This window comes from Aptenodytes forsteri, unplaced genomic scaffold, assembly GCF_000699145.1.
Source record: "Aptenodytes forsteri isolate BGI_AS27 unplaced genomic scaffold, ASM69914v1 Scaffold494, whole genome shotgun sequence".
Lineage (NCBI taxonomy): Eukaryota > Metazoa > Chordata > Aves > Sphenisciformes > Spheniscidae > Aptenodytes > Aptenodytes forsteri.
The window spans coordinates 420,993-433,997 of NW_008794455.1; the positions used below are offsets into that span (position 1 = coordinate 420,993).

The window sequence follows — 13,005 nt, forward strand, 5'->3', positions numbered from 1 at the left end:
TAAAAAAAAAAAAAAAAAAAAAAATTACTGCTTTGATGGACAAGATAATCAACAGGAAGCTCCATTTATGGCTCTGCCAGGAAAATACACGTTCAGGCAGGTTGAGTGAAGTAAGCCACTATCTCAGCAAGATAATTTGTATAATTTTTCCACTGTAATGGTTATCAGTCAGCTGAAGTATGAACCCATAACCTACTCATCACACGCTGGGCTGAGCTGTCTGATAGTATCTTTGATGGACAAGATAATCAACAGGAAGCTCCATTTATGGCTCTGCCAGGAAAATACACGTTCAGGCAGGTTGAGTGAAGTAAGCCACTATCTCAGCAAGATAATTTGTATAATTTTTCCACTGTAATGGTTATCAGTCAGCTGAAGTATGAACCCATAACCTACTCATCACACGCTGGGCTGAGCTGTCTGATAGTATCTTCCCATTCAAATCAGAAAACCATTTTTCAACCAGAAAAAAAAAATATTTTAAAATTGCTTCATTTAATAGCCCCTGCACACAAGCACCCACCCCTGCAGCCAGAGCACACGCAGTCTGTTTGGCGTCCAGCGGAGCTGAACAAATGATCAGGGCAACGTGATATTCTGTCCTCAGCAGATACTAGGGCCAGCAATACCAGCTAAATCGGGAATGCTAGAACGTGCCTCTGCTTTCTGTGTCATTTCCACACTGTTTAAACCTTCTCTTTACACACCAACCGGTTGAAACAAGGTATTGTAAATGCCACGAATATGCAGTTCAAAATTCAGATTAAAAAAGGTAAGTGCACTGAAGTATCCTGCCATGGTAGTAACAGGAAAAAAAACCCAGAAGCATTTATAAAGTAGTCATCTGAAACCAGATGCTTTTGAAAACTCGGTCACATTTATTCTTTATTAAAACAAGTTACTATCTTGGGGGGCAGGGGGAAACATGCACAAACTTAAATACTGTTACCACATCAGAAACTGGAAAGTGAAACCCATTAGTGGCTCAGCTTTGGCTTCTTAGTTACTCTCTCCTTTTTATACTTTAAATGAGTAACCAGACCCAAAGCCTCACTGCGCTGTCCCTGGAGAAGCGACCGGCCAGCCTGCGCGGTTCGGCGGGGCAGTGCTGCCTGCACCGACAGCGCTGCCTGCAGAGGCGGCGGAGGAGGCAGAGCGCCCTCCTTCATCCCACTCGCTTCAGAGGGGCTGAACCCTTTCTTCTACCCACCTACTGCTCTCATGTTCTAGAAACACCGGATAGCATCTTCCCCACGACCCACAAAACGCTGGCATAAGAACAGACGGTCTGGCTGAAGGAAGGAAACTTCACTGTAGAGACAACTATTTAAAAAGGGAGTATTTAAAACTTATGCTCTCCCGTGCCAATGTGCTAGGCGTGAAACTACCACCCCCTCTGCGCTCCCCACCTCCCAGCATTTATCTTCCATCCCGACTCCACGCTACACCGTGATATAACACCCAACACGCAGGCAGCCCTGCGAAGCGTGCCCAGCTTGCAGCATGAGAAGGGAAACCAGCCCCGCACAGCTAAGCTGAAAGTGCAACTGGTCCGTATGTAAATTGTTTAAGACACAGAAGCATTAGCTTTAACCAGCACAGTTCCAAACCTCTAGACAAAGGTTTTTGTATAAACAGTTTCGGGCTCTTCTGGAATCCCCTGTTCCTTCCCCCTCTACGCGGGTGTCTAAACAGAGACGGATGCTATCGCCGCTGGAAGAAATCCACCCCACCCAGGAGCCGAAGAGCAGGGGTTGGCATTCAAGCCTGATCTGCTGCATCCACTCCCCCAGGAATGTGGCAATCCTCCTGTTTACACCTTTCCCAAACCCACATCCGTGAGCTTCTGCAGCAGGGACCAGCATCTCTGACACCCAGGCGTTTGCTGTGAACATTTTAGGCAGCTTTGGAAGGCCATCGCTGTGAACGGGACTAGGCGAGAGCAGAGTCACTCTCCCAAAGTGAACCTGTTGTGGAAATCAAGTCAGATGGGGGTTGGAGAGAGGGGACGGCAATAGAAGAATTAAAGCAGAGCTGGAAGACAACAGTCTGACTCAGACCTTCAGGGCTACTCTCCGGTTACCTCAGTGTTGACTTCTCACCCACCAGCTGTAAACCTAGGCACAGACCAGCCTTCAGCATCCAACAGCAGGGGTAGGAAAATCAAACCAGGCAGAGTTAACAGCCTGCACAGCAACACCTCGCTCTTCCCACTCAATTAAAACCAAAACCGCCGATTGATCTGCACATCATCTTCGCTCCCTAAAAATAAACAGCGAGACAACCCAGCGGCAGCCTGTACCATCACATGCCACCATCAGAACAGGTGATTCTCTTGGGAGCCCAACTGAGGGAGGAGAAAATCGGACACCACTGCCGCCCTCGGAAGGACCAGGGCAGCCTACGAGCACTCGCTCAGGGTGCAGGCGCTCGTGGGTTACCACTGCGGCCGCTCAGTCCTTCAGCACCTACCCGTGCTCCTCTCCGCAGCAGCGCCAACGGGCTGCAACGGAGGTATTGATCCCTCTTCCCCTGGCCTGCGGGCCTGCTGGCGAACAGAGCCTGTGCGCACGCCGTAACACTCCTACGTCAGCATCAGGGAAGTAGAAAAGCAATTTGCAGTATTTGCAGTTGAGGTTTCTCTCCGGGCACTCCTGCTCAGAGCGGGGTCCTTCCCATTCAGCGGGATCATCCCCCTACACCCCTAGCACTCAACCAGCAGGGACGGGCAGTTCCCTTCACGGCAGCTCTGCGACAGCAGGGGCAGCACATTTCAATGCAGCCGTGCAGAAAAGTACAGGCACACACAGGGAAAAAGCGGGTTTTAGTAACAGCAGCTGATCCCTGGAGGATGCAATGATGGTTTCCTAAGGAATGCCAGGAGGAGCTGCTCTGCTGTGCCTGTGTAAGTAAGACAAAAGGGAAAACTGCAGTTTAATCCGATTGCCGTTTTGCCTCTAAATGCTTTGCTAAACTTGACTTGAACTATGGAAGAGGCTACCACTGAAAATTATCATCCCCGTGTTGTGGTGGCAGAGCGGGAGGTGCACCTGCTCCCCAGCTGCCCTGCTCATAACCTGCCATATCAACGCAAGTCCGTTTTTATGGAGGTCTTGCAACTGTGTTGGGAAATCCGTCAGAGCGACACAACGCTCCCCCTCCAGCTAAGAGGCAAGGCAGGCGGCTGAGAAAAGCAATCTTTGAAACAGCTGCTGCGAGATGCCTCTGCCAGAGCCCTGCAGGAAGGTTATCGCAAAGGGCAGGGTTGGCAGAGACGAGGCGCAGCAGAACAGGCTTGGTGCGAGCCGCACACCGCAGCTCTTCTGCAAACAGTCTCCTGCAGGCTGATCTTTGAAAGTTAGTCCATTAGTCCCCTCCATGCATGGCAACAGCAACCATAAGCATAGACAAAGCTGAAGGGCTTGGCAGCAGGAAGGGAGCACCAAAAAGGAAGGATAATTAACAGGACGGCAGGGGAAAGCCAGCTGAAGTGGCACAGGGTTCACCGGAGCACTGTCAGGGCTTTGGCAGTCCCTAGCCCCGGCATTGCCATGTCCAGCACACGGCTCCTTTGGCATCTTAGCCTGCCTACAAGAAAAAGGGTAAGCCCACAGAATTGTAGAGAAAACACTGAAAATGGGTCTCCAGTGTAAAAAAGACACCTGCCTAGGTTTCGAGGGAACCTGAATCTCTTGCGCCAAGAAGCATGAGTTGCTTCGTGCACCTCTGCCCGGTCCCCAGGGGCTCTGGAGCCTCCAAGGGGGGAACGTGTCATGAAACACAGGTACTTTGGGATGTCCTGCTCCTCTGAAGTCAATGTGCCCTTCTGTGCTGTGTCTCCTCCTCATCAGGGGAGTCCTAAGGCTGGTTTTAAGCCAAGCCAGCTCAAAGCTTTCCCCACACAGGTGGGCTGGGCTACCATGCACATGGTCCTCGCGCTACTGCATGGAGCCCAGCAACACAGGGCTGGAAAGCAGGAACCCAGTCTGTAATTCACAGTGCCAACCAGGAACAGGAGCGTTCCGAGACCGTCACATCAGCTGGTGCCAGACACAAACTGCTCCCTTCGCTGGGGCACATGGTGACAGAGATCCAAGCAAGTCCACTTGGCATCACAAATAATTAAACCTCAAAGAAAGTGTCAAAACCAAAGATTAAGTTCCCATCGGTAACTGCTTCTGGCTTTAGTGGGCATGCGTACGGCAGCAATGGCACGGGAAACCAGCACCGCCTTTACTCTGCTGTCCAACGCCACGGCGTCCACTTGAGTTGAGGAGAAAAAATTGGCAGAAGAGATGTCAGGGGTTCCCAGGGGCCTTGCTCACGCCTCTTTTCAGAACCAGCAGAACAACTTTTGCTTTCAGCTTTCTATGGTTTTGTTCATCAGCTTTTAGGGCTGATGAGACAGACATTTGATTCGGGGTTTATTGGTAGAGGGGCATCAAGGCAGCGTTTCTTGCATTGAATAAGGATGTGGAAGCAGTAGCAGGTTTTGAAGAAGGCTGAAGGTACAAGAAACATTTGAAAGCAGCAGCAGGTTTTCTAACATTTCCTAAAACAGACTCTGCCTTTCTCTGTTTGCTTTGAACTATGCGAGCTGTGGGACACTCCAGGATGCTTTCTCCAAATCCCTCCATCATCTCAGAGGAATAATTTTCCTAGGCAGACTCTAGTCTGAAACAGAGCGGGGCCAGACCCCCAGAGCATTTTAGATATGCCCAAGTCTGAACCTGACCTGGCCCCACGGCCAGCTGAAGCCCGTGCACCACTGTCCCTCGCCTCCGATGCAGCTAGCTGCATTGCAAAACAAAAAGACAAAATCCGCTTGCTAAAGAAATTAAAAATTACGGCGTTGGACTACGCCGAGTCTCTGTAAACAGCTGGCTAACACATAAGGGAGGTTCAAAGCAATCAGGAGCGTCTGATCACAGATAACTCCGCAGGTCTTCTAGGCTACAACTAACAGTTACAGTCATGATCGCGTGAAAAATGCCCCAAGATGTGCTGTTCACATCTAATGAGGTCACTGCTTGAGAACAACCTGTCACCAGGGAGCGAACACCAATCATACCATCACACTAACGATGCCAGGCGCTGGCACATTCGTAGCATTGTTCTGAATTCACCTCCAATAGTTATTTCTGACAGTCAACTGCTGTCGTTAGCCGCAGGAGACGCTGCAGTGCTGACGGCTGTGCTCTAAGCACACCGAAAGCACTGCCTGTGTCAACCAGGTCCCAGGACAACACCCCTGGAGAGATCTCCCTCCCCTCCAGCAGTACTTTCACCAGCACACAAAGCTTCACCTTAATCGCTCAGATCAAAAGGGGCCTCAGGATGAAGCCTCTCAGTGGTCTGCCTGATCTTCACATTAGAAAGGGTGGTGTTGATACTGACCAAGCTCTGCAAGCTGCAGATGGTGGGCAGGGGCAAGGCCGACCCCTTTCCCTCGCAGCCAGCGCGAAGGTGCAGGCTGTGAACAGAAGGGCTGTTACAGCACGAGGCTGAGAACACCACTGGCACCCACAAAAGGGGAGATGAGACAAATATTACAACTGGGACGGGTGTCTTTCACGTGCTGGAGAAGTCGAGCCTGTGGTGAGTGGCTTGATTTCAAACCCGGTTTCTCTAGGCTGTCCGAAGAGTTGGAAGTGCCCAAGGGTGTGTGTGTGATCACAGCTTTGGCTCCTGCCAGACACCTGGAGCCCCAGAAACATCTCCCTGGGCGTGAAGTGCTGCCCCACAACTCCCAAAGCTGCGTTCATGCTGAGGGCGTTCATCACGGCTTAGAAGGGACACAGAGCACTCGCCTCAGCTTCAAAGCTCACGACTTGCAGCTTTTCGTTTTTCAAGGGGCAGATGCCAAAACTGTTAATTAGGTGGGCCACCGCAAGAAGGCTGAGCTGTTTTTAGAAGCTAAGAGCAGACCCTCTACAGCTGGGGCTTTCCAACCCCCTCCCACACGTGCTCTCCGGCACTCCCCGTGGCTTACCTCCCACCACGGGCTTGGATGGGAAACTGCCTTGTGTCTGGGCAGCCAGCTACATAAACTCTACTTCGGGGACTGTAAGGGAGGCCAGGTTTTGTTTGGGGACCTCAGCTCCAGCTCTGGAAAGTAAAGGTGTGTCAGATCCCTTTTTCCAAAGCAGGAGGTCCTTTTGGTCACCTGCATGTGGAAGTCAGGGATCCTCCCACAAGAAAGTGGTCTGGTCCTGGGACAAACTGCTGATCAGGCCGGAGCTGGCTGCAAACTGCACTTTGACACCATACTGTAACTTGGAGCCAAAACCTTCAGAAAAAGACAATAAATGCTGTACCCGATTTTAAAAGGAAGGCTGGTTGCCCTGCTGCAGCATCATCAAGTGTGCCTGCCACAGCGCCTAAAATGCTGTATCCATGCAGACAACACCGCTATAAAACACTCGGAAGTACACTTCGGAGGCAACAGGAGCCAGGTGAAGTAGCTTCGGAGACCAGCAGCTCTGTTCTAAGCAATGTGCAAAAGCCTGAAGCTGAAGTTTTTAGCCTAAGCTGAAAATCACCACCAGGGCATTCCTGGGATGCAGCTGGAAAGGGAGGGCATGAAACGGTGAAGCATCACGAAGCAGGAGAACCCCCTGGCTCAGAGCCCCCAGCAGCATTTTTGAAGAGAGACAGTTTTCTCTACACGAGGTGCAGCAGCGCTTCTCCAGCACCTCCCAGTAGGAACGCTGGGCAAGAAGGCACAGCCCAGTTACCTTGTCCTCCTGGTCCCAGGAAGCCACGTAGCCCAGAAGGGGCTGCAGACATACTCTCCAACACCACGGGCTTTGGAGTAACATCACTTAAATTCTGAGTTTTGCATCTTCCACAGCCTTCCAGGCTTCAATTAAAGTGAATTCTTCAAAACCATGGTGACAACTGACTACAAGGAAAACACATCCCCTCCAGTTTGGATTAGGATAGGTTATCACAACAGATGACAGTCACCCATCCTCATTAGCCGAGCTCATCTGTTTTCCTAGCAACACCCCTCCCAACTTAGTTTAAATACTGCTGTCAGGATTAAGCTTAAAACTTAGTTCTCCTTCCAAAACTTAGACAATTCAATTTCTTTATGTCTCAAGTAATTCTGTATCTCCTGAGATGAACGGGGCATAGTTAAAACCTCTGTCTGGGGTAACATTTCTTTATGTCTCAAGTAATTCCGTATCTCCTGAGATGAACAGGGCATAGTTAAAACCTCTGTCTGGGGTAACAAATGGAAATGCCAAGGCTGACCACGTGAACACCCCTCTGCAGCCCCCTCCTCCCATCCCAATCCTGGTGGGGGGCAAAGAAAGGGAGCTGGCAGTATGCAAAGCATAAATAACAGGTATATGAGAACTGAAGATATGTTGATAAAACAGGAGAGAGACGTAGGCAATTGGAGGTACTGCAAGGCAAGAAAAGAAACACTCCAGTGCTGAGAACCCACAAACTCCCTCTACTTGGATATCACAGGACATGTTTTCTTGGTCTTTCCTTTTGCTCTAACGGGCTAGTTTTAGTTTCTGCAACCCTCCTCAGAATTTCCACCTGAATCTAAAGGCTCCTGCCCACAGCCTGCTTTTCTGTATGTACATTCAGGCAGACTCATCAGGAAACCTATACATGAGAAGAGGTTACTGATTAAAAGGAAAAACCCTGCAGCCCCACCACAAACTGCTTTATCCAAATGCCACTAAATATTTACAATATTTACAAACTCTGAAAAATGCATTTATAAACACAGACATGTGCTAAGCACTTAAATATTTCACACGCTTCACACAGCTTTAAGCAGAAGTGCAAGTCACATCCAAGCAGACTGAACTCTTTCAGTTTTGTATGTCCCTTTGAGACCTGAACTTTGGTCTGCCTGAACAGAAAGCAAAACTGAAATCAGTTTTATTAATTTTTTTGAAGTTGAAGACCTAGAGCTTTTCAGCTGCAGAACATTTTTTTCCCTTGTTCGTGCCCTGATAAGATTAGCAAACCAGAAGTGACAGTATCTCTTGATTTGTAAGTGGATAGCAGCCGACTAAGTCTCTCAGTACGAACACACGATTTTTAAATTAGCAAACAATGAATTTGCTCTTAGGGACTTTCCATGTCCTGTCGGAAATAGCGCAGCAAGGGACTTTCCATAGTGGGAGCGCTGAGCTGCTGCAGGACGTTACACACATTGCTGGCTACAGATGCAACCATACTGCACGAGGCAAACTCTACTTTGCGGCACTAAACTAACAAGCCTACCCGTAAGGCAGGGTTTAACATTAGTCCATGGTACCAAGAGAGACTCTGGGCTAACACGGTCGTTTGACGCCTCCTTTCATCGGCCCTCCTTCAGCCACACTTACCATCTCCTAAGCTCCGACCACATGAGGACAGCCAGGCCTGATTAAATGCCACAGCTCTTTGGCAGGCAGCTGGGAGGAGAGAGAACGCAAGCCAGACCTTGCCTCCTCCCACCAGTTCTCAGGAAAGAATCAGCTTTTCCCAAAAGGGCACAAAATAACCTTACCCCCATTAGACTGAATGCCACCCGAGGTAGGCAAGAGAGGCTCAATCCCGAGACGAACCAACTAGCACTGCTCGAAATCCCCGCTCCCCTTTCATTGCACAAGGCTGCCCCAAGACTAACAAAAACCGTGACAGTCAAGATCAGCGCTGCAGACCTGCGGCCCAAGCGCTCCGGAGCCGCACCTCTACGAAACGTACTCTGTTTTAGCAAAGCACCTAACAGGACCTCTTGAAGATTAGGTGGAGGGTAAAAAAAGAAAAAAAAAAAAAAGGAGGCACAGCCTTATCAGTTCAGACGCTCTTAAGCCGTTGTGCAGAAGAACCCGGAGCATCACACACACGCGCCGCCTTGCAAGACGACAAGACTTATCCCAGGACAACTCATTGCCCTTTTGAACTTCTAGCGCAAGTCCTGGCTGGACTCAAAAAAGAGGCACAGCCTTATCAGTTCAGACGCTCTTAAGCCGTTGTGCAGAAGAACCCGGAGCATCACACACACGCGCCGCCTTGCAAGACGACAAGACTTATCCCAGGACAACTCATTGCCCTTTTGAACTTCTAGCGCAAGTCCTGGCTGGACTCAAGCCTGCGTTCAAACACTTGTAAGACCACACAGGGAGGACCTTTGGCAGCTGATGATTTTTGCTGAGCCCTGCAGGAACTCTTCAAGATTTTTTTTAAACCAGAAGAGCTCATCAGTCACAGCACAATCAATAGCATTGGAAGCTGCTGACAAATATAGTTTGGTTTAGTCTAACGGAGATGAGCTCACTTACTACAGTCACCATTTTGGACACTGCAGTGGGCATCAGACTCCTAGTCACTGGTCACCAGCAGAAATTAAAGCGTGGGTCCAACAATCTGCAGGCACCAACAGCACAGCTTGAACCTGGAACCTCAGTAAAACACACTGTACCCTTTCAGGGCTTCACAGCAGGAGAACCATTTAGCACCCTGCATCCCCTCATCTTTTGGACTGAACTTTTAGCATGAAGAAGTGGAAGGTTCTAGACAGCAGGCCAAGGAAGCAGAGGCACAGAAGCATCTCTCTGTTAACAGGCTCAGCAAGCTACGCAGAAAACTCAGGCGTGATCCACAGCTGTTGTTTCTTCCTGCCACCTTGCAGTGGCATTGCAAAGAGAATCCAAATGTTAGCCTAGACAGACCAAGGTTAAACCTTTTCCTGACACACACCTCAGTCACTACCAAAGCTCCACAGGGCTACAATCTTACCTAGGGCAAGTGTCAGAGGGAAATAAAATGTATTCCTCTTATCTCAGGCCCCCCACATGGTGGTTCTTCCATTCCAAGGGGGATGACAGACCTGTCCTTCAGGAGCTCCAAAGCTTCACAGGTGAATATACATTCGCTACTAACTGCTAATGCATTTTAACGATGCAAGTTGTCACAGCAGAGTTGACTTGTCGGAAAGCACAGGGAAGCATGTAGTCCACTGCCATCCTCAGCAAGAACACACTTCTCACGATGCACATTAGCTGTATACGTGCTAAGGACCAGGGCCACAAAAAGAAGGCATGGATGAAAGAGCTGATGGGCTCCTCGAGAAGAGTAGGGGTGGAAAAACCATCTTGTCCAGCAGGTTCGTGGCCCAGAACAGCTCGGAGCGACGGGTGGCCAGCCAGTGAGTAACGCCCAGTCCCACTGCCCTGGTAGCTACAGGGGCAGCTGGCTGGAAACAGGATCGTGGCCTGTTTCCAGCGCTTTCATGGCACTTTCCCCAAGCTCATGGGTCTGACGTAGGTTTTAGGTTCATATAACACAGAGAACTTCGCAACAATTTCATGGCACAGCATAGTTTCTTGACAGTTAGAGCAGAAAGTCTTTTATAGCAAGAAAGGAGTTGGAGATAGAGCGGGTGGTTCCCACCACGGAAGGGACATGCTTGGTGCCTGCGATCACAAGGAAATCTGAAATTGTTTCAGTTCAGCCTGTGCCCTCAGCAGGGCACACAAACCTACCTCAGCCCAGAAATCGCTCCAGCTTACAGTGAAGTCCAGGAAGCTGACAGCTCCCACCGCCACTGCCAATGTCAGCGGACAGGCAAAAAAACCGCCTGAACTTTGCCCAAACACAGAGGAAAGAAAAAGGACGCAGACATCGAAAGCCTTGCTTTGATCTTTACCTCGTATTCTTTAATAGTCCCCTTCCAAGTGCAGCCGCTGTTAATACAGACAGCAGGCAAACTTTCCACCTCCCGACGAGCTGCGTTGTCTGGGAAAGCCTAAAATGGAAAAAACAAGCAAACCACAAAAATTACTGAGGGGTCGGGGTTTTGGTCGGGTCTCTTAAATCTTTACTAAGACTTTACTAAGACTCCTCCCAGGCCAGTTGCCACATCGCATCCTCACAGGTGTGCTAATGGCAAACTAATCATTATTACAGCGCTTAAGTAGGCCACCGCTATATTAACATGACCTGGATTTGAGAAGCTGGGGAGTCCGCCACATTAATCATAACTCTCACTACTGACGAAAATGTTTCCTAGGAATAAGGGATTCTCAGAACTTGTGTTTTAAACAAAAACTGCAAGTGGTATTAACGACATCGGTGAGCTTCTTCATTTTTTAAAATGCATTTTTTCTTACCGAGCTTGTTTCCAAAATAGAAGTTCCTTCTTCGTATATTCCTTCCTGAATACAGCTGGCACACTTTTGAGGTCCGGCACTAGCAGACAGAAAAACAATGATCAAACACAACAAAAAGAGACCGATTAATGATTTAATGATAAAACGACTTCTGGTAATATTATAAAATTAAAACATTTTCTTATTTTTAAAACAACACATTGAGCCTTTGCTCACGTGTATTTTTGACGCCCATTTCTGATTCTAATTTTCTTTCTTCTCCCGATTAACCACTCTATTCAACTTCCCTCACTTAAAGGCAAGAGCGAGAGAGAACACTACGAAACTTTTCTGGAAGGCAGCATATGCTTAAATTTCTCCCGTTGTGGCACGACAACCATACGATGACTTTTAGGAGCAAGTTCCTTCAGCAGCTGTGAGGAAGGCTGAAGGAGATGGGTGATCCACCTGGATCGCCACCTGAACAGCAAAAACAATCCGGGAGATTCTGGAAAAGGGAACTCTGAAGCAACCCCCGGAACAATAAAAGCAAGTCAGAGATTACACATTCCCTTAAAGAAGACCCGATGCTGAACCTCAACGATTAAACAGCTCCCTCGCTGAGAAGGCCCTGAAAACGAGACTTTTCTCTCCTTTTCTGCTGGAAAATGCCTTTTCAAGCATTTTGTCTTCAGACTGAAGGCACAAAAGTTACCTTATAATTTTCTTCAGGCAATAGGAACAGTAGCGATGTCCGCACTGAGCTTGAAACGGCCTCCTCAATATATTCTTGCAATCGGAGCAGAGGTATTTGACCTCCAGTTTAGTTCCCAGGATCTCCTTTGCAAATCCAGGCTGGTTTAGATCCAGAGAGCCAGGCGGAGTAGAGTTTGCTGCTGCCATGTGAACGAAAAATTCTGGCTGTATCTCCAGAGCCTGAAAATAAAAATATTTTCCCTGTTTGATTATAACTGGACGGTGGTGATTTTTCATGTAAACTGCATTACTCACAGCGTATTACACTGGCACCCAAAACCCAACACCACAGGTAAACACACCGATGCAAACCACAAGTCTGCCTCCACCTAGTTAAAAATACAGAAAGAAACTTTACAGTTAATTTTAGAATTAAATCCAGAACAAAGAGACAGGGTGGACAGACCTCACGAAAATCCCCGTCCAAGTTTATTGAAATGCAGCCTACTTGGAGAAATCAAGGCTTCTGGCCCAAAACAAGGTAAAAAACCGTCCTAAAGCTGATCAGGAATATAAATAAATCACCTCAGTCCACCAAAAACCTGTAGGCACCGACTGAGGTAACCACAGCCTACCACCACTTGTTTTCACATCTGTCAGTTGTCAAAAAGGACCGTAATTCTGCCCAGAGCCATCCGGTCCCGGGGAGACGCCGTGCGCGCAGCGGAGCCCCGATCTGCTGGCAGTGCCCAGGCAGGGGTACAGGGCTCTCCAGAGGGCTGGAAAACGAAGCTTTGAGAGTCACAAGCAAATCAGAAAGGAGGAAAAGAACAAAATGCCGTTGTTTTGACCGCTTACGGTGACCTAAAGATGCATCTCCCGCCTTCGTGCCCTGCAACCGCGTCCCGCAGCCACCTGAAACGCGTCAGGCAGCGCATCCAGGTACTGCCTTCAACCAGCGCGGCCGAGGAAGCGGCCAGGCTCGCTCGGCTCCCCCGCGCCTTTCAGGCTTCGGGTAACGTCCCTCCTTTGCCCGTAGCAGGAGCCGTTAAAGCTGACGAAGCGATCCCAGAACGCGGACGGCGTTAACGAGGATGCCTTCTCCACCACCGCGGCCCCGGCTGCTGCGGGGGCCTCTGCCGCCCCCGCCACCCCGGCAGGAGCCGTGCCGGCAGGCTCCGGCGTGCGACCGGCCCGAGCG

The 13,005-nt window shown here is 49.4% G+C and overlaps 1 protein-coding gene across 1 annotated transcript in view; it reads right to left on the reverse strand.

Annotated features, from left to right (window-relative positions):
• TRAF2 (TNF receptor associated factor 2) overlaps nt 1-12,739 on the reverse strand; it is a 23,951-nt gene extending 11,212 nt beyond the window's left edge. The window contains exons 1-4 of the mRNA XM_009290640.2: nt 12,663-12,739; nt 11,824-12,044; nt 11,130-11,208; nt 10,667-10,765 (exon numbers count right to left, since the gene is read on the reverse strand). Of these exons, the coding sequence (XP_009288915.1) occupies nt 10,667-10,765; nt 11,130-11,208; nt 11,824-12,011 (366 nt within the window). The 5' untranslated portion in view covers nt 12,012-12,044; nt 12,663-12,739. The remainder of the gene's footprint in view (nt 1-10,666; nt 10,766-11,129; nt 11,209-11,823; nt 12,045-12,662) is intronic.
• Between the last annotated feature and the right edge of the window lie 266 nt (nt 12,740-13,005).